The 27,644-nt window shown below is 44.0% G+C and overlaps 1 protein-coding gene across 4 annotated transcripts in view; it reads left to right on the top strand.

The window, feature by feature from the left end:
* The window catches only part of Srgap1 (SLIT-ROBO Rho GTPase activating protein 1), a 266,921-nt gene that overhangs the window by 171,616 nt on the left and 67,661 nt on the right, over positions 1-27,644 (top strand). For all 4 annotated transcript variants that reach the window (XR_003948581.1, XM_006513140.2, NM_001242411.1 and 1 more), the window contains exons 5-8: positions 5,786-5,968; positions 6,451-6,579; positions 20,770-20,991; positions 22,546-22,647. Coding sequence is in view for 3 of the 4 variants with exons in the window: in XM_006513140.2 (XP_006513203.1) it covers positions 5,786-5,968; positions 6,451-6,579; positions 20,770-20,991; positions 22,546-22,647 (636 nt within the window). In the remaining variant the exon portion in view is untranslated. The remainder of the gene's footprint in view (positions 1-5,785; positions 5,969-6,450; positions 6,580-20,769; positions 20,992-22,545; positions 22,648-27,644) is intronic.

Genomic DNA, 27,644 nt, shown 5'->3' with positions numbered 1-27,644 from the left:
TTGACACAAAATGCCAAAACCTGTTTCTCAGCAGTGGGCTGCGGAGTTAGGAAACACTGTCATGAGCATATTCAATGTCATCCTCTTCCCCTGCCAAGCCATTACACATTCTACCCCACAGGGTCAAAACTTCCCATACTGCCACCCCCATAGGCTGAGGCATTTAAACATGCGATTCCTGGGTGGCGGCTTTATTTGGAGATGTTATGGGGAGATGCTGTCTTGCCAGAGACAACACTGGTGGTCAGCTTTTCCTATCACTTCCTATCACATACTTGTGCGCTCTCTCTCTCTCTCTCTCTCTCTCTCTCTCTCTCTCTCTCTCTCCCTCTCCCTCTCCCCCTCTTCCCCTCCCTCCCTCTCTCTTATTTGTGCTTGAGGTTAAAGATGATCCCTGAGACCTCTGCTCCTGCCTCCATGAATGGCTGGTTGCTGTGTCTCTCCCGCTATCATAGACTTACCTCTCTGGAACCCTGAGCAAAATTAAACTTTTTCTTCCATCATTCTTTTTTGCTCATGGTGTTTTATTGCAGCACCAGAAAAGTAACGGACACACCGCCTTTCACAGGCGGTTTTGAAACATTTGTCTTAACCCTGGTCTAATCTCAGGTGTGTAATCGTGTCCAGGAATGAAAATATGCAGGCAGACACATACTAAACATTTAGTGAGCATCCATGAAATGAGCGAGCAAGCTGCAAAAGGGGCTCCTGCCCTTCATTCATAGAACGTCTCCATTGGCTCCATTGTTTCTGAAATAGAACTAAGGATCTGAAGGCAGACGGGATTCACTTGTTGGAATCCTAGCTGACTTTACAAGAAAGGCCCTGGTACCGGATGGCACATGGAACCCATGGCCCATGGCAGGCAGTCTGTGTGCTGTCAGTAAGTGACTCTAGAGAGTTAGAAGAAAAAGATTTCTCTGCCCATAGAACAGGAAATGGGATTTAAGGTCACCTTGGAGGACGGGTCAGAATGTTAGCAGGAAGAAAAATAGAGACACCTATCCCATAATAGTGCCTAGGAAGATTAGCAAAGTGCTTAAAGCAATGTCTATCAGGTCGTGAGCATTTAATAATGCTTAGTAGACCAAATACACATACGTGTATGTGCGTCTCTCTGTACTGATGGTGATGTGCTATAAATATGGCATACACATATGTGATATGCTCAGTGAAGTTTAATACTTGTTGGCACACAATTTGGGATCCACAATAGCTGTGTAAGGTGAGTGGGGTATTAAATGGTCTTCACCCTTAGTAGTTAGTGATCCATCCTTCCAATCTGTGCCTTTTAACTTCTGAGCCACAAGTCAAAAAGTAGAAACTATAGCTTAAATCCACTGATTTTCCCCAACATGCATGTAGTTTTCAGATGTGTAATAATTTCTCATATAGAATATTAAAATACAGCTCAGGTATTTTAATTATTATTATTATGACTTAAAATATATGAGTAGTATTGGTTAAATGGCATGGGCCTTTCAACATGAGACCAATCAACAGTATCAGTGCAAAGGGTATGATGTAAAATTCCCCAGTCTCATGAAAATACCTGAAATGAGGGCCGGGGGAGATGGCTCAGTGGCTAAGGTCTGAGTAAAAATCCCTAGATCCCACATAAAATCTCAGGTGTGGTCACACATGTGCCTATAACCCTGCACTGCGGAGAACAGAGGTCTTCCTCCTGCCTTCCGGTCAAGCTCCAAATTTCCTAAGAGCCCCTGTCTCAAGGAAATAGGACTCAGGTAATAGAACAGGACACTGGATGCCTCCTCTGGTCTTCATGTATCCACCTCCACATACACATGCCATATGCACGTGTGTGAACACACACAGCAGACACACACACACAGCAGACACACACACAGCAGACACACACACAGCACACACACACACACAGCACACACACACACAGCAGATACACACCTATATACAAATTATATAGAAATAAAAATCAATTCCTGTTGAGGGTCGCTTTCTCCTGGACTATACTTTTCCTGCCATTCAGGAATGATAATCGAGGATCCTGGGTGGAGAATTATGCATGAACTGTTAGCAGGAAAGGATCCAAATAGGAAAATGTGCTCTGAGACTACATTGGGATGGAGATGTGCCCATGGGGCCATTTGGAATGCAAAGGACGTGCTTGCATTAGCTGAAGGAGACGTAGATTTTTTTTCCCCTTCGTAGTACAGGTTTCAACTGAACCTCAAAAATAAAAGGCTTTTTTCCCACCTCTGAAAAACAGGAGAGTCTGTCTGCCATTTTAAATGCATTTGACTTCTGTCGACTTCCATCTTGGATCATGCAATTTCTACTTGTGTTCATTATCTGCAATTAGAAATCCTCAAAAGGTTTTGAGGACTTTTTTTTTCTCCCAATCTTTTTTTTTTTTTTAATTCAACCATCTTAACATTTTAGAGAAGAGCAGAAATCCCAAGTCAAACTGGAAAACCAGACAAAGGAAGTTATTCATTGGACTAAGTAAAATAACCCTGAGCTGTCTATCATACAAAGCCCCCACTGTGGTATGATATGGTCTGACAACAGCTGCCCTCAATATATGCTATGTTATAATAGTTCAGACTCAAACGCAGGTGGCGCAGTCTACCTGCTTGTACACTAGACTTAGTTTGTGCAAATTGCTGGTTTATCCTCACCCTCAGTAGCCAAATAGCACAAGACTTAGGAGGGCAGGTCTTTTTCTTAGTGGTGGATTATAAAGAAACTCTCGGATGCCCACTGCTGTCTGGGCTGCGTCTCCCTCCAGCCGAGGAGATGTTGTTATTTCTAACTTCATATTAGCAAGGAAATTAGAGAGCTGAGCAACTCCAAGTGGAGCGTGTGTGCATGTGTGGGATGCTGGTTCCTGTCATTCTAAGATAGAACTGGCACCAGGGGCCTAAATGGTGTGTGGGTTTGCCTCAGGCAGGGAATATAAACAGAGGCAAGCCTTGTAAGGCAAGGTGTGTAGTAGATCATTGACTCTGCTGTTTGGCCAGCTGCAGGGTAACTCCCTTCTCATTCTCCAGCTGCCAGCCGCTTCCTGATACTATTTTCTCTGCCTTTAAACTAGAGAGGCAACCAGGGCCCCCTCCAGACCCAGTAATTACCCAAACCAGACAGCTTTCCAATAGCCCACGGCTCAGCAGAAGCTGCGGTACAGTGTAGCCAAGCCTTCCTCCAGTTCACTGTTACTTACTGACTTTACACTGTTAAAGAGATGACCACAGTCACGGAAAGGAAGATTCCTCGCCAGCCCCAGGCTGCCCTCCTCCACCCATCCCGAGAGCATGCTGTCGGGCCACAGGAACGTGTTCGATTCCTGCCTTTCCTGCTAACCCAGAGAATAGCAGTTTTGCACGACTCAAGTTAAATGAATTCATTTATTCTAATCCAGGTTTCAGCCTATTTTAAAAGCCCATCTTTCCAAATGAGAAAAAGGATAGCTTATTACTTTAAAGCATTGCTTTTGCCTCAACTTCTTAACAGGTACACCTCAGTGACAAAATCGAATCTGGATAGCTCTGTTATTTACAAGTGGAATAGAATCTACCCTCTGATTGCAGACCCATCCCAGGCGCTGTGGAGTGCCACGCCTAAATGCGTTGTCTCTCCTCGTGAATACAGCTGTGCACTAAGAGCAAGGCATCCGAGTTTCCTCGGATACCTAACCCTGCATGTTGAAGTTATATGGGAAAAAACTATCATTTTCAGGGGAAATTTCTTAAAACTTGACTACTACTCTTCTTCTATAGGTAGGAGTGCAGAGGTTATAAATAGATATTAAAGGGGTAACTAAGACTAAGACTGGAGAGCAGGCGCACTAGTTGAGAGCACTTACAGCTCTTGCAGAGGACCCCAGTTCAGTTCCCAGCACCCACAAAAGGCAGCTTATGCCTGCCTACGATTCTAACTCCAGGAAGATCTGATGATACCACCAGCCTCTTTGGGCAGCTGCACATGTAATAATAAACAAACAAATAAATATAAATAAAAAGTTTTAATTTAAATTGTAATGCATACTTTTATTATCCAGGAATATACTTATTCAATAGCTAGGCTAGTTATTTACAGTACTTTGAGAGATTAGAGATTGGCTTGGTTTTTTTGTTGTTGTTTTATTTTGTTGTTTTTTTAATTAAAGAGTATACACTTAGCAGTGTATTTCAAAGTCACAAAAAAAGAGGAAAAAAAAAAGTATGTGTTCTCTAAGACTATGGTTTTACCTTAGGAAAACTGTCCCAGGAAATAGGATACAAGTTTGTCCATGAACATTTTTGTAGCAGTCATATAACCAAAGGTTTTAATAATTGAAGATTTAGTATGTGAGTTTATTGTACCTAGAGAAAAAAAAAGTATTCTAAAACCTTCATGTTCCATAACATAATGTTCCAAAACATAAATGTCCTGCAGTTTTACTGACACACTAATTGCATGTATTGTTCCCAAGACAGTCTGCACACCAAGGGTTTTAGTGTAGCCTGATCCTAACACAGCCCACAGATTGAGTATGCCAGTCACTCAGGAACACTGCACAGGCTCAAATGTACATGTTAGAGGGACATTTGGTGATCAGAAGGGAGAGAAGACTCAGGCAGTGCAAGCATGAGTGCCGAAGTTCAGACCCCAGAACTCATGCAAATCTTAAAAGGCTGGCCATGGGAGGGAGGAGGGCGGCCATGGGAAGGAGGAAGATGAGGGGAGGGGGCCCACAGGAGGGAGGAGGGCTGGGGCAGCCGATCCCTAAAGCTCATCGGCCAGTCAGCCTACCCAAGTCTATGAATTGTAGGTTTAGTAAGAAACGCTGTCTTAAAAGAATAAGGGCAGGAAACACATGAAAGAAAAATACCCACCGGATTCTGGCCTCTACATAACTACACATACACATGAATACACAACACACACACACTCACAAGCACACACACACATACTAGCAAGCGCACACACACACTCACAAGCACACACACACATACTAACAAGTGCACACACACTCACAAGCACACACACATACACACTTGCAAGCATGCTCATCTCCCCAGCACCCATTCTAACAAATACTGCACCACAATATATTTATTTTAAAACACCTTAAAATGTACATATTGGTTGATCCCAAACTTTAACTGGGTAAATAATATGTCGCATTTTAAAATGAAGGGTATGTGTATGTTTGATCACAGGAAAAAGACCAGACTGTATACTAGTACCGTTCTTGTTTTCCGTCTATTTTGTTAAGCCCTTTTCCATGCCATTTACTTTTCTACGTTGAATATAAAGTACTACTTTGTGATCAGAAAACCCATTTTTATACAAAACTTATGTATGAACCCTCATATTCATGTTGGTATTTTGACAAATAGGTCTTGTTAAAGAACATTCCTTAAGGAATCTACTAATGTGGAGTTCGGGTTAGACTAAAACTTATCCATGAATAGACGGCTTATGCTTCCAATTCATAATGCGAAACACTTTTGCACTTAAGAGAACTTTGCGAGTGCGTTGAAAAGCACACATAAGCCTCTGTAAGTCAATTGGTATCAGAGATGGTCCCCTATGTGTCTCTTTCTGGCAGGTGAATCTGCATATTTGTTTGGCTTATGTGGAAGCAGGAGACCATAACTCATCTATTTTACTAACAGTCTGGCTTTCCCCTCCCCACCCACCCCACCCACCCCACCCCACCCGGTGATATTTTTAACATGCACACCTTATACGGATCCCATTCACTCTGAAAGCCACGGGCAGACATGTTTTTAACAATTTGGGCCCTTTTATTCCACAGGTGATGAAAACCTACCACATGTACCACTCAGAGAGCATCAGTGCAGAGAGTAAGCTGAAAGAAGCCGAGAAACAAGAGGAGAAGCAGATTGGGAGGTCCGGCGACCCAGTCTTCCACATTAGGCTGGAAGAGAGGCATCAGAGGCGGAGCTCTGTGAAGAAAATTGAAAAAATGAAGGAAAAGGTAGGTTAGAAATAAATTCCAGAGCCCTGGGATCCTCGTCTGAGGAGACAGTACCATCCCCAAAGCCCTGATAACAGCAGCAATAGACACACATGGCGAATCACTGCGAGAAGACGTGCATTTCCTCCCATGGGAGCGAGGATTGTTTAAGACACATAAAATTATGTCATAACAGCTGGACATCGTTTTGTGGTGAGTGCCAAGTATTCAGTGCAAATCCAGAGAACTGGGATTTTAACAAAGAGAGTTCGGTGAAAATGGGCCCAGAGCCCAAATGCATGTTTGTTCTTTTCAGAGCCAGGGAACTTGAGTTTGTTATTTAAATCACATTCGAAATGGACTTTCCACCAAGGACCTAAAGGGTCTTTTTTTTTTCTATATGTGGAATAAATTGCTGAGATTAACGAAAATCTGTGTGTGTTTGTCTCGTCGAGATGACTTTGCTGTCTCTCCTGATGCCCGCATGTCTTCTTCATTCCCAGAGACAAGCAAAATATTCAGAAAATAAGCTGAAATCGATCAAAGCCCGCAACGAGTATCTCCTAACACTTGAAGCAACCAACGCCTCCGTGTTCAAGTATTACATCCATGATCTTTCAGACTTAATAGACGTAAGTACCCGAAGGCTTAGATACGGCAGCTGTCATTCGGTAGTGAGGAAAGTGCCAGCATTCGTTGGAGTCGCTCATTTTGTGTAATGCCCAAGAAAAAGGATCAACTATGAGATGCATGTGAAAAAGCTTGGTCCTAAAGCTGATAAAAGCAAATTGTTGAATTCCGTGAGGTGTGAAGCTGTGTTCCTGCTAGACTCAGCCAGAGAGAGTAGAGTGTGGCTTTGAAATTATGCTGTACCACAGAACTAACTGTATGCATTACTGAGGCTGGGATCATGAGCAGTAGATCACAACCCTAGCATGTGGGATACCCCGAGTTTGAGTCCCCAGCACCCAGAAAGCAAAATAAAACAAGAAACTCGAAGAGGCCACAACCCATGTAGTGTCCTTACTATCTGAAATTCAGTGTTTGTTTTTATATGCATGAGTGGTTTTGCCTGCATGTATGCATGGCCAGCATGTGTATGCCTGGTGCCCTCAAAGGTCAAAGGAAGGCATCAGATCCCCTGGAACTAGAGGTATAGACAGCTGTGGACCACCATGTGGGTGATGGGAATGAATCTCAGTCTTCCACCTAGAGCCCCAGTGTTCTTAAATGCTGGGCCACCTCTATCCCTACCCTCGGAAATTCAAAGCAGAGAAGACAGATGTTGAGGAAATGACTTCGCGGTGACTTCTTTATTACGGTCATGGTAAATCCAGTGAAGCTAAACAGAGTGCAGGAAAGCCACGTTAGTCGTAGGAGATACTGCATAAAAGCAGTCGTTACAGCTCTCCAAACATGTATCCTCGCTCACAGTCCACCATTGGTTCTTTCATCAAAACACACATACAGACTGGCCCAGTCATTGTGCTAGCACCATAGGAAATTATAGAGGTGAAACAGATAAAACGCCCGCGCCTCCAGAAGCCAGCAGAAAGACATGGAGTAGCCATTGCAGAACAAGACCACGTGCATGCCCACGTGAACAGAGCAAGAGCGGTTGTGAGCAGTCGCTGGTCCCATACGCACACACGTGGCTCTGCATTGGTTATATCAGTTTTGCGATATCATATTATTATAGTTTGTAGTAGATTATAATACTCGAAAGTTACAGAAGGTTAAAGCAACTCTACTTGTTGAGGGTAAATTTAAGTTGTTATGTCACTATTTCAGGACCACAGTTTAGGCCTTTTAATGGAATTATTTAATGTATGTGTATATGTGTCTGCATGGGTTTATGTGCGCCATGTGCATGCAGTAGCTGAAGAAGCCAGAAGAGGGCGGCAGGTCCCCTGGAGCTGGAGTTACAGGTGTTTGTGAGCCACCATGAGGACCCTAGGAACTGAACTCAGGGCCTTTGCAAGAGCAACCATCTTCTAGCCCCTGGTTTGAGACTTTTGTTTTTTAAACAAAAGATTCATTGGTAGAGGAAAATGTTGCTAGTTATTAACTCTATAATGTGATGTCCCCTTTTTTACTGAAGTCACGAAACAAGCTTATGTCATGACATTATTACAGAGAACATTATAGGGAACACAGAGCTTCTTTTCCTCTTTTGTTATAAACATTTCAGTCAGGTAACTACCTGTTATTGTTGTTGTTGTTGTTGTTGTTGTTGTGTTATTGTGTTTAAAATGCAGAAACTTTATGGCTGTTTTTAATACTTTTTTCAACACTCTGAAGAAGCACTGCTTTGGTTTCTGTAAGACACATGCTAGATTCCTTCTATAAAAATACTGTTTAGGCTTCCAGAATAAAAGTAATTTCATTTCTGTATTTTCAAACTTTAAGGTTTCTACAAAGCATCTAAAACATAGGAGGATGTAATTCCATTTCACTTCTCCCCATGCTTTTTTGCTTAGTTAGTAGCTGTTTTAATAGTCAATTAAAGGACAGGGCTAATCCAATTTCAACATGAGAAAAACACTCCACATATTGCAAAGGATTTCTTTCGTGCCTACCAAGTACCGAGTCAGCACTGGGCATGCCTTTTCTGGGTTGGTTTGGGGTCATTGGTTTGTCAGTGCTAGGGATCCAGTGCAAGGCCCTACAAATGCTGGTCAAGCATTTCACAACTATCTACACCTAAGTCCCTTGATGCATACATATATAAGTATGTCCAATGCATATATATTTATAAACACATGCTGAGGTTTCTGGGATAGAACCTAGGGCCTTGCACATGTTAAACACTTATGAACTAAGTGCTGAGTACTTAAGTCTTATGTATTATGTGCTCAGTCTACAGCTTATAGTATTTATTGGGGTGAAAGAGTTTGACATAACCTTCGTCGAGCATCAGTCTTGACTCTGGAAATTCATCAGTAAACAAAATGAAGTCCTTACTGTTGTGCTTCTTAAACATGTGTTGAGAGACAAACTACAAGTAAATTGGTATATATGTGTATCTGGGTGTGTGTGTGTGAGACAGACAGACAGATGTGCACATATTTAAAGTAAGTGCTGATAGTACAATAAAGAAACATAAGATAGCCAGGCTTAGTGGTGCACACCTTTAGTCTCAGTACTAGGGAGGCAGAGGCAGGTGGATCTCTGTGAATTTGAGGCCAGCCTTGTCTACATAGTGAGTTCCAGGCCAGTTGAGACATCTGGACATAGTAAGACCCTGCTCTTTTTGCATGGGTTCCAGCAATCCAAACTCTGGTCTTCACGCTTGAGCAGCGAACACTTTGCCTAATGAGCCATCTCCCCAGACCCCAAACTAAAACACTTCTAACCTCCAGCTCTAATTGGCTCTTCTCTAAATAGATAACCCTTAAATGTGCCAAGTGATTTTCAGTTTTTTCAAAAGTTAGAGTTTTAAAAATGTGAACAATTTCCAAAAGGTGTGGCTTAAACCTGAAGTTTGAAAGAAATGATATGTAGTTGGTTTGCTGTCAGAATCTGCCGAAACCAAGCGCTCTAAGCTGAAAGAAAATAACTTTTCTGTTCCTTGACTCGTTTGTTTTTTTTTTAAGCAGTAGACATTCTAAAATGGCCGCTTATTTCATAGGATCCTATTTTGCATATATAGTACTGATCCTAAAACCCATTATGTTTGACCCTCCTGGTAGAAAAGAAACAGTTTGATTATTATGCAAAGGTTTATGTTGTGTGGGCTTATTTAACAATGTACGTTTTATTCTGAGCTATCTGATGTTAATGATATTAATGGGGAAAATTGCTATGTCTCCAACAAGAGGAAGTCAGGACAGCGTCTTTAATGCACAGCTGAAATGACATGAAAGGCGGTAAATGCATCTCAAGGAGTCAGAGCATCATAAAGTCAGAGAATCAAGGCGGAGGCCTTTTTATACAAATCTTTAGTTCCTCCATCTTTAACATCCAACATCCATATCTAACAAATTTGCTCTGATGGATGGTCATAAGTAGGCCTGTTCATATGACAAGAGTCAGGGATTTTGCCATAGAATATGTATTTTTAATTATTTTATCAGTACAAGGCAAGCACGTACATTGCATAGAGAATTTTAAATGCTGCAAGCCGTGATAAAAGCATCATCATTTTCTACGTCCGAGATTATCAATGATGCGGCTCCAACTCACTGTGCCCGCACACAGCCTACACAAGGAGATGGAATCATATTTTCCATACTGTCTTCCCTGCCCTTGCCCCCACTAATGGCTTCCATCTTCCTGTCTCAGTGGAGCTTTGTTTCATTTAATAATCAGGCTGCCTTCCCACTTCCCACCCCAAACTGTGTTTCATTAAACAATCCAGCTGTTGTGTCCCGATCACACCAAGCTGAGGGTCGTGCAGGATGCCTCCCTTGGGAAATGTAGACCTTAGTTATTTAGGTCTTTTCTTACTTGTCAGAAAGCTTGCTGAGGAGACACGGGCAGATATGCGTTGAAGCCTCTGCTTCTAGGTTTGTCTGGTCACCTCTCTGTCCAGTGTGTCACTGTGTCTCTGCACCCACTCTATGTTTTCTACAAGATGACTTTTAAGGACCGGCTCCAGGAGTTCAAACAGACCACTTCGCAGGAGGCCACCTCGTGAAAGACTGACGCGGCTTCAGCTTACGTAACAGCTGTGCTTTAACTCCCCGTAGCTGTGTTAAAATCAGCCTGGCGAGCTGTGACTCTGATTCCCCAGTGCAGTTACATGCTTTCCCCTTACAACAGACAAAGATATTGTAAAGTCTCTCAAGTCTGGATTTTGTGAAGATGTAGTGATTTGGAAGTTGACGACACCCTGAACCATAATTTACTTTTTGTTAGCAAAATCCTTCCTTAGGATATAAATTAATAACGTAAATTAAAGGAAATTAGGTTTCTTTGATAAAAGTTAAGCACTTCAGATAAATCCATTTAAATGTATATCAATGATTCCCTGATTAATTCAATATCCTCCTTTTAACTTCAAAGGCTAAAAACTTTAATAATCAGTGCAAAACTTTCATAGACCTGTTCAAATCATTTTTTAAGAAAAAATCTTTTGGAGATTTTTGGATGCTTAAAAATTATTTAATGATGCTAATTTTTCTGTCTTGAGTGAGTATTGCCTTTATTCATCGATATCTGAATTCGTAAGTCTGTTCTTCCTCTTTCAGAAATGCCTTTCAGAGCAGGAAAATCTAATACCTTAAAAATAAAATGACTAGACCCATGCTAGGACTTGAATCAGTCTTAAGGTCTTGATTGTGCCTTTTGAGATCAATAGATTCATTTTATGATGATTCTTGTCACTGAGCACATGACTTTAATAAGCATTGTAGGTAAATAGATGTTTTAATCAGTATAAATGTAAGGTATTAAGTATTATAACAACTTTTGATACGCAAGATAATTTGGTGAAGACTATGGTAGCTTAGCTGTTATCTGAGTATCATTTCTGGTGGTTGTTGTTGTTGCTGCCGTTGTTGTTTTGGTTGAAAACACATCAATGCTAAGTCCTAACAATGAGAATACATCTCTGGCCCCAGGCACACTCTAAACTTGCTTGTACGCACGTAACAAGTTCAAGTTTTATAAGTGATTGCCTCAACTCTTTAACAGTGCAGTCACACAAAAGGACTTTATTTTTCTACAGTATGCGTGTCTATACTTGTCCAGGGAAAAGCCCAGGAGGGGTTATGACTCAGAGAAACAACACAGGGAGCTTCTGAGACAGTGCCAATACTGTTCTTAGATTTATTGATTGTATGTGTATGAATGTTTTGCCTGCATGTATGCATGTGCACCACATACATGCCTGGTGCCCATGAAGGTCAGGAGAGTGTGCTAGGTGCCCCAGAGCTGGACTATGTCAGGTGGTTGTGCACCACCACAAAGGTGCGAGAACTTGAACCCAGGTCCTCAGCAAGAGCAAGTGCTCTTAACGTGTGTGTACATGTGTGTGCATATGATGTGAGTGTACTCATGAGTGTCTGAGTTTGGGTGTGCTGTGGTACATGTGTGGAAGTTGGAGAATGACCTTGGGTTTCATCCTTGCTTTCGCTGTTGTTTGAAACAACTGTCTTGTTTCCACTGCATTTGCCATTCTGGCTGGCACAAGAGCTTCCAGGGGTTTTCTCGCCTTGGCTTTCATCTCACCACGAAAGCACAGGGATTAAAAATACACTCACCACCACATCCAGCATGGTGTGGGTTCTAGGGATTTAACCTCAGGCCTCACACCTGTGCAGCAAGCACTTTGCTCCCTGAGCCTTCTCAGCCAAGAATGTAGGTTGGATGGCCCAGAACTCACTGTGTAGACCAACTTGACTTTGAACTAGAGGACATCCACCTTCCACTGCCTCCAGAGTGCTGGGATTAAACACCTGCGCTGGCATGCCCAGCTAAGCAAGCAGGCCTGGACAATAGGGTCCCTTAATCTAATAATCAAATTCCTCAGTCTGTAAATTCAGAATTCTTAAAAATAATTGGGACTAAAACCTCATTTCTGTCAGGAAAGGCCTGTATTTCCATACAGATCTCTTTCCATACAGATCCTCACTTGTAAGATGCATTCCTCAATGATAAAATGCTATTGGTCCCTTGTCACCAAATACCTGCCCAGTAATAATCATTTGCTACTCTTTCAAAACAGTTCTGTTTCCCAGTTTCTCCTGAAAAAAAGTCGCAGCTCCCTTGGAAGCTTGGAGGCTAAGTCTTTCTCACGTGATACTTCCAGGAGATAACTCGCTACTCTGGCCAGTTTTCTCCACACAGATATCTCTCACACACTGGCTCATTGGCTGTATATGCCGTGGCTTTCCTGGCCACTTATACAGAATGAGACTGGAATTAGATTGCAGTGCATAGCCCCCACTGCCTTTATGCCATCGTTTCTGAAAAATCAATTATGCTAAAACTTTGAGCCTTATCTTTTTGTCTCTTGGGACATACTATGTCACTAAAGACCAACTTATTCAGAGTTCGCCTTCCTTAATTCGTCAGGACCACGCCCCACACACACATGGTGGTATCGAGTCATCTGTGAAAACTTACCAAAAAGTGGTACCACATTTCCCCCGTTAGACCCGAACTCTTATTAGAAAGATTACAGAGACTGTGTTCGTTGGGTTAACGCATCCTACTGATCATGAAGACTAATGTAGACATAGTTTTAGTCCATTGTGATTTTTGAGGGGTGTTTAAAAACTGAAACGAGTTAGGTGACTGAAGGAAGTAGCATTTTAAAGTTTCTTCCAGCAGGGATGCCACAGGCTTTTGCTTCAAGGAAGTCCCTAAATAAGGACTGGTGGTGGTTGTCGTTGTTGTTGCTGCTGTTGTCTCCAGTGTTTGCTTGGCCATATTCCTCTGGATCTCTGAATGTCAAAAAGCCCCCGAAGTGAGACCCCAAATCTCTGTCTTTTGCTTCTTCTCTTGGTTGCATCTAAATGATGGCCCTTAGATTCCTATCATCAGCCCTGATCCTCTCCCCAGGCTCTGGATATGTGTATCAGTTTCCTGCCAGCGGTTGTACACATGTGTGGGCATTCTGAACACTCATAACTCCCTAAGCACCTTTAATATCTATTTTCCCAACCTTCCCCACCCTCTGTACAGACAGCTTTCTTCTTAGTAATTTTCCACACCCCAAGAAATGCTACCACTTTCCTCCCATAGAATACATCAGCAAATCCCACGATCTCTTCCTCGTAAAGATTCCAAAACTACGTCCCACTTCTTATGACAAGCTTGGACTCCTGGGCTTTCTCCTCACCACCTGCCCATGTTACCTCCTTCCGTCCGTCCGTCCGTCCCTCCATTCCATGAAATGTACCCCCACAACCTACACTCATGGCTTCCAAAGCTCTACCCTCTTCCCACACTATCAGAGTACTAAAAGTCAGAAATCAGACATGTTTGAAATTCCTCAGAGGTCTCCTGAACCCTTAGCGTAAGAGCTGAATATTTGTAATTATCCATTATGAATTGGTACCCACCTGCCTCCCAGTTCCATCTACACCTTGCCATCACTTGCTAAGCTTCAGTGTGCTGAGCTGTCTGTCCCACAAAACCACAGGGCACTTCCTTGCTTGGGGCCTGTGTGCTTTGTTGCAGAAGTTTACAAGAGTCAATCCTTCCTCGAGTGCACACCCACTGCCCTAAATAAAAGACCAGCAGGCTTCCTTCTGGAGTCTTGACACTCCTCTGACCCCTTAGTCTTTCTATAACATTTACTGTATCGCCTGTATTTGAGCTCACTGTGTCTGATCTCTCTCCTTCCTCTTGATTTTATTTGCATTTGTTACAGAGACTTTTTCCCCCTGAGAGAATGAGTCTGGTGGGTGGGAGATGCTTCAGGGAACAGGTGACTATTAAGGTGTTCATTGGGACCTATCAGCAGTCAGTATCAGTCCCGGTTCCTACTTTGTATCTAGTCCTGGTAAGGAGATGTACCACTGAGATCTTCCCATTGCTCAGGGGGAACTCTGAAACTTTGTTCTTATTAAGCGTTTGGCCACAGTTGATAGAAGAGCAACACGAATGGAATTGCCAGCTTTCGGGGGATTCTCAGAAACCCTGAGAGGCACAATATAAAATGTATAAAATGTGCTTGTGAAAGTTAAGGTATCTGGCTTGACCCCCATGGGATGTTTATTTCTCACAAAATGTGTCTATGGCTTCTGGGTTAAAGTAATAAATGTCCAGACGGAAATGTGGAGGACGAGGAGACGCGATTCCAAAGCAGGGACTCCTTCACTTGACTGCTAATCTGGGAACTTTGGACTCACGTCCTTCTAGGGCCTCGAAAGCCACTCGTGGGCACACGAGAGCTGCTGTTTTTAGAATCCTTCTGCCCTTGGCTTGTCCTGTTTTTCAGAAAGACTCAAACTAAGGTGTGAGGAAAGTCTTTATCCGATATCCATGGCAAAGTAAGAGTCAAAGGTGTGCTTGGTAACCCACTGCGGTAAGCACCTTTCTCCTGAGGAGCCTGTGCCCCTCCAGCGTGTGAAGTCCTGTTCACCTCTTTCCCCTGCTCAGGGCGCATGCCTGGTCTATGGGGGATGGGGATCTTATATAAACCTAGCTGTGCTTTGTTAGAAGTGAAATCCAGATGTAGGAATCAGAAGAAAAGGCCACTCAGATCTCTCAGGCCAAGGGCACAGTACATGGGTGAAGGTGAGACTTCTTCAGGAAAATAGGCAACACCCCCTCCTCCTCTCAGTTCCCATAGCTACTGGAGTCACAGGGTGCTTGGGGCTCTCCTCTGTGAGCTTCCAGAACTGCCCTGCAGACGTCCTTGGCTAGGACTTGGGGAATCAGCAACACCAGACTTCTTTTTTTTCTTTTTTCATTTTTTATTAGGTATTTAGCTCATTTACATTTCCAATGCTATACCAAAAGTCCCCCATACCCACCCACCCCTACTCCCCTACCCACCCACTCCCCCTTTTTGGCCCTGGCGTTCCCCTGTACTGGGGCATATAAAGTTTGCGTGTCCAATGGGCCTCTCTTTCTCTTGCGGGCTCCTGGTGTCATGGAATGTGCGCTAAAGGAGGGCAGAGAGGCAGGGAAAGCAAGGGGCCTTCTGGGGAGCCGGGGTCCACGAAGTGATTGTGTTAGTCGCTGTCCTTGATGCTTCATCTCAGCTTCCCTTGCATACTGGTTGCAACCCTTTGGGCTGTGGTTAGCCTGCTGTGCTTAGACTAACACCTAGTATGCTGAATTTTGGCAGTGCTTAGGATTTTTAAACATCTGAAGATTTTTTTTTTAATTTTAATGCATGCTTTTGATTCCAACAGCCCTTCCTCCCCCACTTTTTGGGTCTATGATGTTGTGCATTCATCTAGAGTTCTTCATCTGCCAGAATAACAGAGCTTTGTGTGAATGAAGTAGTTTATTGGTTTCCTATGTATTTTCATCATTGAATGTGCTTGGGCTATAACTCAGCTCTCTGTGCAGAAGCTGGCCTTTCGTGTCTCATTAATAATTCATAAGCACCATAGAATCACTTGAGACCTTTTTAGCCAAATATCTTTGAGTCCTAACATATCCAATGTCATTTCAGCTTCTGGTTTAGAAAAAGAGACTCCTCTGTGGCAAGGCTTTCTCTCAGTAGCCCTTGACGAACCTTCTCTCCTCCCTGCCTCCCACCCCGTGTTTATTATTCCTTTTAAGTTCAGGATGCTTGAGAAATCTAGAATTTGGAAATGTTACATAACAGAAGTAAGAAATTCACGCCAACTAAGTGGCTTTATGGACCTATGAACACCATAGGGGCCCGAGACAGACTGCCTGTCAGAAGCCAGCACAGAAGTACGCATGCGCACGCACATACACCTCCCGCCTAGGAGGGAAAAGTCCAGAAGTACCTGCTAGGCAAATGGAGTTCCTTAGCCAGATGTCTGTTCCACTGTCTGATTAAGAAGCCATTGTGAAACCAGATCTCACACCGACAGGATCCACTTGGCTATAGTGGAAATAGAAACCCACAGGGCTTTTGTCCTTTGGTGGAGTGAAGTGTTAGGGGGGATGATGGAAACTTTGTAGCTGCTCTTCAAAACACCAAGTTGGTTTGGTAGTTGGGGTCAGAATTCTTTCTGCCCTCCCTCCATTTTATCTCCCTCCCTCCCTCCCTCCCTCCCTCCCTCCCTCCCTCCCTCCCTCCCTTCCTTTCTTCTTCCTCCCTCCCTTCTGTCCCTTCCACCTTTGCTCCCCTCCTTCCCTCCCCCTCTCCTCCAGTTACCCTTTCTCTTTTAAGCTCTAAGGAGCACAGGTTGTGTCTGGAGTGAAAGGCCTTTCTCAGTTTCAGTCTCCTCTTTGTATTTCAGCCTCCCACCTGAATCACTACTTACACAGCGAAGCAGCAGTTCTTGCTTCCATATAATCAGGTGGAAGATGCTGTCTTCGTTCTGAATAGTAGACTGATTTTAAGCACTAGTCCATATTAAAGAAATGGGGCCCGTTTCCTTTTCAAACCCGAGTCTTTATAAAATAAGATGTTATTGGAAGATAGAATGATTATTTTTTTCCCCAATCTCTCTGATGTATACAAAACTGCAGGGAACCATTATAGATTGGGAGAAGCAAGAGGAATAAAAGAAGTCTTTGTTCACTTGAGCCTAGAATCTCCAAATTAACCAAAATGAATCATTCTCTCTGTATTTGGGGCGCAGCTGACTCCACCAGAGATGGATGGTAGTGAGCCAGTTGCTGCATTTCACAATTGTATTACTTGTGACATCATAGCTGTTTGCCAATTTTTATAAATCAAATCATAATCAACTCCTCTTGTCAGCTTGGGGAAACAGCACCCCCAAAGGGCAGGGTCACAAGACCTTGACACTCGAGTGTTCTAGGGAAGTGTCTCCAGTGTTTAATCATTAAACTATGCATCCTTCTTAAACTGCAGACTAATGAGTCAGGGTAGAGCTAAATATTCTGTATTTTTAAACAGTTTAAGGGGTTTGTTTTTGTTTTTGTTTTTTTTAATGTGTGATTGTGTATATACGTGGAGCACAGGCCATAGCAAATGTGTGGAAATCAGAGAATAGCCTGTAGAAGCCAGTTCTATCATTCCCCAATGTGGGGGGTCCAGGAGCTCGATCTCAGATCGACAAGCTTGGCAGCAAGCCCCGCCCGACACCTGCCTATCCCGAGTCCAGGATTCTAACCAGCCCCTCGTGAAGCTATTGCTGCTGATCACATTTTGAGCAACAAGATTTTGAAGTAACTTTGCTTTAAAGTCTCCATTTTAATAGTTTGGAATCTGAAGCTGGAAGGACAAAGTGCTCACTGCTGCCCCGGGAAAGCTCACCTAGGGCCTTCTTCGTGCTAAGTGAGCACCCGGCCACTGAGCCTCCAGACTAGCATTTGGTGTTTCCCTTCCCAGAAGCTGGTGATGCTTCCTGGCCTGGGGGACCTGCTCTTTGTACCAAGGCTGCTTCCTGTGAGCCATCTCCTACCATCTTCGTAGCAAGCCAGTGAACAGCTTCCTTTAGGATGGAAGTGTTTTGCTGTGGCCCAGCCTTAATGTGCCTGGAGCCTAGTGTAATCCCTGGCACCTGGCCCATTAATGATTTGAATTGAATCAAGGTGAATTGACTAACTTCATTAGAGCAATACAGAGATGACCTGGTTTTGTCTATTTAAAATTATGTGCTTCCTCTTTAAGAGATTTCCTCCTCTTCCTCCTCCTCCTCCTCCTCTTCCTCTTCCTCTTCCTCCTCCTCCTCCTCTTTCTCCTCCTCCTCTTCTTTCTCCTCTTCCTCCTCTTCCTCCTCCTCCTCTTCTTCCTCCTCCTCTTCCTCCTCCTCCTCTTTCTCCTCCTCCTCTTTCTCCTCCTCCTCTTTCTCCTCTTCCTCTTTCTCCTCCTCCTCCTCTTTCTTCTCCTCCTCCTCCTCCTCTTTCTTCTCCTCCTCCTCCTCTTTCTCCTCCTCCTCCTCTTTCTCCTCCTCCTCCTCTTTCTCCTCCTCCTCCTCTTCCTCCTCCTCCTCCTCCTCCTCCTCCTTTTCATATATCCAAATCCAACATTCTGCTGTCAGTAATGGCTGGCTCATTTCCAGACTTATATACTCCTTTTAAATCATATTCATTTAGGATGCAAGAGACTCAGGGAAGAGGGGAAACATCAAAGCAGCTCTTTCCTTAAAAATTACTTCTAGTTTTAATTACATATCTGTGTCTGTGTGGCGGTATAAGCATGTGATTGCAGGTGCCCGAAGAGGCCAGAGGCGTGGAATTCCCCTGCAGCTGGTGTTTCAGGCGCTTGTGAACCACCCAGGTAGAGGCTGGGACTTGAACCCCAATCCTCCTAACTTCTGAACCATCTCTTCAGCCCCAAGTATGAAACAAATTCTGTCTATAATAAGAGGACTTTAGCAACCATCTCCTATTTAAGAATTTTATGCTGGGAGTTAAAGGGAAGGGATTTCTGAGTATTTTGATAGACTCAAGCCTGTTCCCTTCTACAAATCTGAATTAGTCTTGAGTCGTCAATAAAATATGCAAATCTTAAATCTCACTTAGCATATTTGTCTCCTAGAAGGGTTTGAATAAATTGCTGTATCAGTCACAGCGTCGAGTGAATGAAACTTGGATGCAATTCTTCATTGTTTCCTTCCTCTGTTGTATTGTGCTGTTACATTTTTGATAGCTTTATTATGTATAATTCACATACCACTCCGCTCACGCACTAAAAGTCTACAGTTGGCATTTAGTACTTCCAGAGAACTGTGTGCCCATCACTACAGCCAATTTTAGAACATTTTTATTATTCCTAAAAGAAATCTTGCACCCCTCAGCAATTACCTCTCCAATTCTTCCACCCCGCCCCCACCCCCAGCAGGAGCCATCTTCTGCCTCTGTTCTCTTCTTTAGATAAACGGATTCATACAATGCATAGGCCTATTTGTGACTGACTTCTTCTACATAGCATATTTCTAAAGTTCATGCATGTTACAACATGGATTCATATTCTGTTCCTTTCTGTGGATGAATAATACTATTCTAATGTATGGTTGTATGACAATCTGCTTATAGATTCATTAACTGGTAGACATTTCTTTCACATTGTTGCTATGACTAGAGCTGCTATAACTCTTCAGGGGCAAGTTATTTTCATTCATCTCACATACATACCTAGGACAGTTTTTTTTTTCTGACCCTGTGAGCATGTGTGTACATCTATGTGTGCATGTGTGCTTGTGCACATGTATGCATGTGTGTGCCTGTGTGTGTGCATATGTGTGTGTAGTCTAAGTGCATGTAGATACAACAGAAACACCACCTATCACTCTCCATCCAGTTCTTTTGAGTGAGGGTCTCTACTGAACCCAGAACTAGCTGTCCCTAGCACACGTCCTGTCTGCACACGCCCACTGTGTGAAGGTTGCAGGCATGTGTGGCCACATTCTGGTTTTCACATGTGGTGAGGTGTGGACTCGGGTCCCTTCTGCTTATACACCGAAGTGCTGCTACCCAAGGAGCGTCTTCCCCAGCCCAGAGTCTTGGAATAACAGTGTGTTTCACCTTTTGCGCAACTAACTGTTTACCAAGTGACTATACCACTTTATACTCCTGCCAATGGTGTGTGAAGGTTCCAGTTTGCCCACATTCCTCCTAGTGCTTGATGTCAGTGTGTGTAAGCTGGTTTCTCGTTGTCTTTTTTGTTAAGATTCATTTATTTTTATGTGTATGAATGTTTTTGCCCTTATGTGTGTCTGAGAACCATGTGAATGCGGTACCCACAGAGGCCAGAAGAGGGCATCAGATCCCCTGAACTGGCATTAACAGATGGTTGTGAGCCACCATATGGGTGCTCTCAACCAAACCCATATATCCTTTGCAAAAGCAACAAATGCTTGTGACTGCAGAGTCACCTCTAGCCCGTTCTTGTTATCTTTTTGCTCTGTGTTTCCCTGATAACCAAGGGTCTCCAGCATCTTTTGATAACACTGCCCCAACCACTTCTCTGCCGTCCTCATTGGTCTCTACCCAGAGACTCCTCTCTTCTCACGGGCCAATTTGAATTATTGGATTATAGGAGTTCTTTATATATTCTAGACCCAAGTCTCTTTACAAACACTTTCCTCATTCTGGTTTGACCTTTCAGTGGCTTGATAATTTTGATGGAACCCAGTCAAACATCTCTTTGATTCCTCAGGTGCTTCTGATGTCATGCACAGGAACCCATGTCCAATCCAACGTCGTGATCATCTTCAGAGTCTTGTGCTCACAGGTCACATGCGTAGGTCTTTAACCAGTTTTGAATTAACATTTATATCTGGGTGTTCTTGTATGTTCTCAAGTGCTGTGATCTCGGCTACCATGCAAGTCTGAACAGAGCCCTCAGAACGTACCTCTCGGCGGAGTACAACCTTGAAACCTCCAGACACGAAGGCTTAGACATCATTGAAAACGCTGTGGACAATTTAGAGCCCAGGAGTGACAAGCAGAGGTTCATGGAGATGTACCCTGCGGCATTCTGCCCGCCAATGAAATTCGAGTTTCAGTCTCACATGGGTGATGAGGTTGGTAACTCCCTTTTCTTTTGCAATGAGTCGGTTGTCTTTTCACATGCCATTTATTATGCCGTGTAATTCTTTTCTTTTCTTTTCTTTTTTTTTTTTTTTTTTTTTTTTTTTTGAGACAGAGCCTCTTATAGGCCAGGATAATAGCATCAGGCTCACTCTGTAGCCTTAGCTGCCTTTGAACTCCTGATCCTCCTGTCCCCCAACTTCAGAGATTATACTGTAAACTACCACGCTCTTAAAGAGTACCTTGCACTCTTTCTTAAGAGTTAGCGTCAAGTGTGTGTGTGTGTGTGCATGCACACATGTATGTACATGTGCACATGTGTGTGCATGTGTGTCCTGAAGGCAATGCCCAGAGGTGAAAGGAAGGCATAAGATCCCCTTTGTCAGCCAGGAACATCTCTGTGGCAAGGAGGATAAAAAGAAAGCATTTGTTTCGTGTGCAGTTTTAACGATGCCTTCATTTTAACCAAATCTACCGTTGACGTCTTGCCCAGGATTTCTTCTTCCAACCCCTCATGACGCCTGTGGCAGATCGTGGGGTGTAGCTAATACCATCTGAGAGCCATGATTGAAAGATGCTTGCACTTTTTGACTGCTCTGCATCTTATGCGTGGTCTCAGTTCATGCTCACAGCAGCCCCATGACTAGGAAGTCATACAGCTTGGGTAGGAGGCAGAATTGAGACTGAGGTTCAAGGGCCTAGCTGCAGAGCCCTGCAACCCCTTTCCTTACGCTTGTACAATCCACCCAGATCAGCCTTTGCCCCTTGCCCTCTGCCCTCTGCCCCGTGGTCATCAGGATCCGGAAAGTAAGCTGTCCTCATCGGCTCTCAGTCTCAGGCCCTGCTGCCCCCAGAGCAGAGCCTCCTACAGTGGCTGCCTTCGCCAGAAGCGCCAGGCCACAGCTGCCTCCCGTGCTTGCTGCTGTTGTCCAAGTCTGTTTAAAGGTCAAGCTTCAGGATGGCTGTTAAAAGTAAAGACGTAGCCAGGCACGGTGGCATATGTCTGTCCTACCACTCGGGAAGCAGAAATGGGAAGTGTTTGAGTTGAAAGTCAGCCTGGGCTACATAATAAGATCCTGTCTCAAAAAACTAACAAAAAAGTATACTTATAACTGGAAGAGTGGGAATCATGGGAGTTGACATGACTCCTGTATGTCATGTCCAGGCTTAAGTAAGCGTGAGACCGGCAGGCTTGGTGGGCAGTGATCCCCAGAACCCACATAAAAAGGCCTGGCAGACTTATAACCCCATGGCTAAGGGTGGCAACGGGGTGGGTAGACAAAGACGGGCAGTTCCAGGGGCTTGCCAGCAAGCCAGGCAGTCTAGCAGACACATGATACGCTCTGGGTTCAGTGAGAGACCATCTCAAAACAATCTGGAGAGCAATAGACACCCCGAGTTGGCCGCCGCACCCTGCGCGCACACAACCAGGAAGACACATGCAAACAGACACACGTTCACACCCAGAACCAATAAGTAAGGCTCATGCGTGTGAGGCTGGTCGGTGGTGCCTGTCATAACTGCACTGTCTCCTTCTGCACTGTCAGGTGTGTCAGGTCAGCGCCCAGCAGCCCGTCCAGGCGGAGCTCATGCTCAGGAACCAACAGCTGCAGTCCCGACTGGCCACACTCAAGATCGAGAGCGAGGAGGTAAGCATGGTCCCTGGGAGGGGGTGGGCGTGGTCCCTAAGAGGAGGTAAGCATGGTCCCTGGGAGGGGGTGGGCGTGGTCCCTAAGAGGAGGTAGGTGTGGTTCCTGGGAGGAGATGGGCGTGGTTCCTGGGAGGAGGGGAGCATGGTCCCTGAAAGGAGATGGGCGTGGTTTTTGGGAGGAGGTGGGCGTGGTCCCTAAGAGAAGGTGGGCGTGGTCCCTGGGAGGACGGAATCCTGGTCCAGTGAGGAGGGGAGTGTGCTCACAAAGATCTGGACTCACACCTAAATTGGAAGACATTCTCACATGGCCTCAACGCCATCTTCATTCTGAAAACAATCTCCTCACCACACCCTTCCCTTGAATCCTACAAGACTCTTCCTAGAGGATAAATGTGAAGCTTTTGCATGCCTCTCTCTCTAAATGAGTACTTTACAGGAGTTGACTGCATATACATGTAAACATAATTTGTCTTCTTAAACTATAGTTCATGTTAATAATAGCTCCCTGGATTATTTCAGCACATTTGTCCAGAAACATAGGCATATGTCGAATGCAACGATTGCCTGAAAATTAGTTTGATCCAATTTCTTTCTAAAATTAGAAATCCCACTCTGCCCCCTATTTGCCTTTCTGTCGTGTCTAAAATTTTGGTACTGAATGTGGCATTGGTTCTAAGATTAATGCAAAAATACATATATATCACCTTTGAAATAGTGCTTGAATTGGGAAAGAAACATGGTTATTTGCTGACATTTAAAAGGATGAACTGTAAAATGTGAATTATAAATATATATCTATATATTGAGGCTGGAAAATAACCGTTCAATTCTGATGCTTGTTTTTGCCATCGACTGTCTCAGACTCATGCTTCCCTAATATAAAAACAAGAAGCACAGATTTTTCTGTCAGTCAAGACTCTTAAATGTAACTTAAGGAATCCAGAACTGGTCAGTGTTTGCAACTGCCTCTGCATTGTTTGGTTTGTGCAACATGGTTGTAGGTGGGATTTAGGATAAGGGTCTGTAACTCCATGGTCCTACTGCATGCCACCCCATCCCCTGCCAGCATCCTTGCCCAACGACAGGAGATTATCTCTTCATTGCGTGGGCCCAGATATTCTGGATCAGCTATTCCATCCAGGAGATGGAATTCTTTAACTGGCCAGACTGAATGCTGTCCTGTGATTGACAGCTTCGAAAGAAGCAATGTAGAGACGGATAGCTTCCAGAGTGGAGGAGTGTGGAGTCTAAAGAACAAACTCAGACCAACAATGCAGGCGCTGGAACTGGGGATGTGACTCGGTGGCCATGGCTTTGCTTCCACATCGATCCCCAGTGCCTCACATTATGATATGTGGTGACTTAGCCGATAATCCCAGTGCTCAGGGTAGAGGCCAGAGGATCAGAAGTTGAAGGTCACCCTGGGGTTTCATGTCGAGTTCAAGGCCAGCCTGGGATGCATTAGACCCTGCATTAAAAAACAGTAAAGAATTCAAAAATGGGGCTGGACAGTTGGCTAAGTGCTTATAGATGCTGTCGTGGTTTGAATATGCTTGGTCCAGGGAGTGGCACTATTAGGAGGTGTGGCCTTGTTGGAGTAGGCGTGTCCCTGTGGGCTTGGGCTTAAGACCCTCACCTTAGCTGCCTTTGGAAGTCGGTCTTCCACTAGCATCCTTCAGATGAAGATGTAGAACTCTCAGCTCCTCCTGCACCATGCCTACCTGGATGTTACCATGCTCCAGCCTTGACAATAATGGACTGAACCTCTGAACCTGTAAGCCAGCCCCAATTAAATGTTGTCCTTTATAAGACTTGCTGTTGGGAGCACTCATTGCTCTTCCAGAGAATCCCAGTTCAGTCCCTAGAACCCATGCTGGGTGGCTTGTCACTTCCTGGGACTCAAGGGAATCTAGTGACCTCTTGTGGGTTCCACAGACACACATATACACACACACACACATATACACATATGCATGTACACATGTACTCACACACATACTTAGATACATACACACCTGTACACACACATACATATACAACATACATATACTCACACACACATACACATACATGCACATATATATACACACAGTACACACACATATTCCCACTCACGCACATACTCAGACACATACACACAGAAACATAAAAACAAAAAGGAATTAAAGAATGATGTATTTCTACTCCACTGTAATCTGACCAAAGCCCACTGTTGAGTGTTTTGTTTTTGGTTTCATTTTGTCTGCTCCCATTCTTACTAGGGGAACCAAACCAGCCTTTACTCAAGATGCAACGTGAGTTATTTCTGTGTAAAACAGTGGTTTTCAACCTGTGGGTTGTGAGCCCTTCGGGGATGTCAAAGGACTCTTTCACAGGGGTCACCTAAAACCATTGGAAATTACAGATATTTACATTCTAATTCATAATAGCAGAAAAATTACAGTTATGAAACAGCCATGAATATAATTTTATAGTTGGGGGTCACCACAGCACACAGAACTGTATTAAAGTGTCGCAGTATTAGGAAGGTTGAGAACCACTGGTATAAAGTTAGTCTACAAATAAGCCTTTCTAAAGGACCCATTAGTCCATTGAAGCCATGACTTAGAGCTACAGTTGTGGCTAGGGACCATGAAATACTCACCCACTGCAAGGTGCAAGGCTCCTGGTGGATCCACAGTTTATAGTTGACTCTCAGAGGGGTTTGTTTGTTTGTTTGTTTGTTTGTTTAGCTTCCTGCCTTTTTACTTGGAAAATCGTCTCTATGCTTTGGGAGAACAGTGTGTTATACACAAGGTCAAAGTTGGTAGGCTACAGACTTGCTTCGTTTGGCTTCAGAGTTTTGACTTGTTTTTAAAAAGAAGTCAGAAAATCTGGCAGCAAGAGAAGAGAAGTGAGGCACCTCCTCTCTTCTTCCCCATCTCATTGGACCCCCAGTTTCTGTGAGTTGCCCAATTCTGTGTTACCTACCTAGCTTGGCCTGTGGATAAATTCTCTTTGCTGTACACTGCTTTGTTTAAAAAAACATAAAACAAACAAACAAACAAAAAAACAAAAACCTCAGTTGTTCTCCTTTAAAAAACAAAATGGAAGTCCTGCTGAGCATGGTGGTGATGTGACCCAACCCTTGGGGGAGGCAGGAGGTTTACTCTGAATTCGAGACCATATGAAATACAACAGCAAAAAAAGATACATAAAATAAAAACTGGAGGTTTTGCACGGAATTATCAATATCCTGCTCTTAAAACTTTGAAGACCCGGTCACAGTAGGGGCACATCACTGCAGGACAATGACAGGAGTGGCTTCCGCGTGTCCTTGGGCTCTGCCTCGGCACACAGGGACTTATGAGTTCTCTCCGAGGCTCACTTCTGTCTCTCTCAGTGTTGTCTTTACTGCATCTGCACTAATGGGAGAAGAGCAAGAGATGTTTGTAACGATGTCCTGTGCTGGAAGTAAAGGTTTGGAACGAACTTAGTTAAATTTCGGTTGGAGGGACATGCAGAGTGACTTGTGATGTTGTTACTTCACAGCTCTGATGGCTACCTGCTAACTTTTTGCTTCACAGTAGGGCATAGCTTCACCCGAAGGCTCAGGTCCAGACCTGTGACCACATCTCCTGTCGTCTTTCTCCTTCTATAGCAGTGGTTCTCCGCCTTCCTAATGCTACAGCCCTTTGATACAGTTCCCCACCTTGTGGTGACCCCCAACCATAAAAAAATATTTTTGTTGCTGCTTCATAACTGTTATGAAGTGGAATGAAAGAATCTGATATGCAGGTTATCTGATGTCATGACCACAGGTTGAGAAACAAGTATTATGAACATTGTCAAAACTCTTTCCCACCTGATGTTTCACCAGCCTGTGGTCTTTTTCTTTCACTTCCATCTTAGGAAGACCTGGCTGGGTGCTGCTGCTGCTGCTCATTGTCAAAGCTAGCCTCTGGCACAGTTCCTCCCCATTGTCGTAGTTCTTCCTGTGGTATAGTCCCCGTTGTTTACCCAGCACCCCTTGCACTGTGCACAGCTGAAGAGAAAGGGGACAATGAGTTGGGAAATGTCCCCATGGGTAAAAGCATTTGCTGCACAGATACAAAGACCTGGATGCAGATCCCCAGAACCCACAAAATGCCTAGACTCAGTAGCACAGAGCTCCTACTCAAAGATGGTAAGTAGAGACAGGAGAAACTCTGGAAACTCATGGGTTAGCTATGCTGGTATATATAACAGAGAACAAGACATCTCAAACAAGGCAGAAAATGCAAACTGATAACCAAGATAGTTATCTGACCTCCACACATGTGATGTGGTACATGCACATCTTTATTCACAGAGATAAGCACACATACACTCTCACACACATACACACTCACACACGTACACACTCACACACATACTCACATACACTCAAATACACACTCAACACACACTCCCACACTTACATACACTCAAACACACTCTCACAGACAGTCACTCTTACACGCTCACACACATACACACTCACACACATACACACTCACACACATACTCACATACACTCAAACACACACTCCCACACTTACATACACTCAAACACACTCTCACAGACAGTCACTCTTACACACTCACACACACTCAGACACATTTTTAAAAAGTGGGGAATGAGTGTACATACAATAGAGTGACCATGACCTTCATATTCTTTAGGACAGTGCTGGTTTGAGTATTCTGCTTGTCACTTTCAAACCATGTGTCCCCATATTTGGTCCGGCAAATGGAGTCTTCACATCTGTGCTATCATACCAGTAAATCACCTTAATAGAGGAAACAACTCAAGTTATTAAGTGGCTTCTCCAACCTTGGGGGAATAGAAGAAAGCAGGCTGGGGCGCCTCATCAGTCCTCAGTGGGGCTTACTGAGCGAGTGGCCCATATAAAACTCCATGGCACCACTTAAAACCTCCCACCAGTGGCTTGCTAAGAAGAACTTCACAAACTTATAAAAATATTTTCCTGGTTT

Source organism: Mus musculus, chromosome 10 (assembly GCF_000001635.26).
Source record: "Mus musculus strain C57BL/6J chromosome 10, GRCm38.p6 C57BL/6J".
NCBI lineage: Eukaryota > Metazoa > Chordata > Mammalia > Rodentia > Muridae > Mus > Mus musculus.
This window is presented reverse-complemented; position numbering and strand designations above follow the sequence as displayed.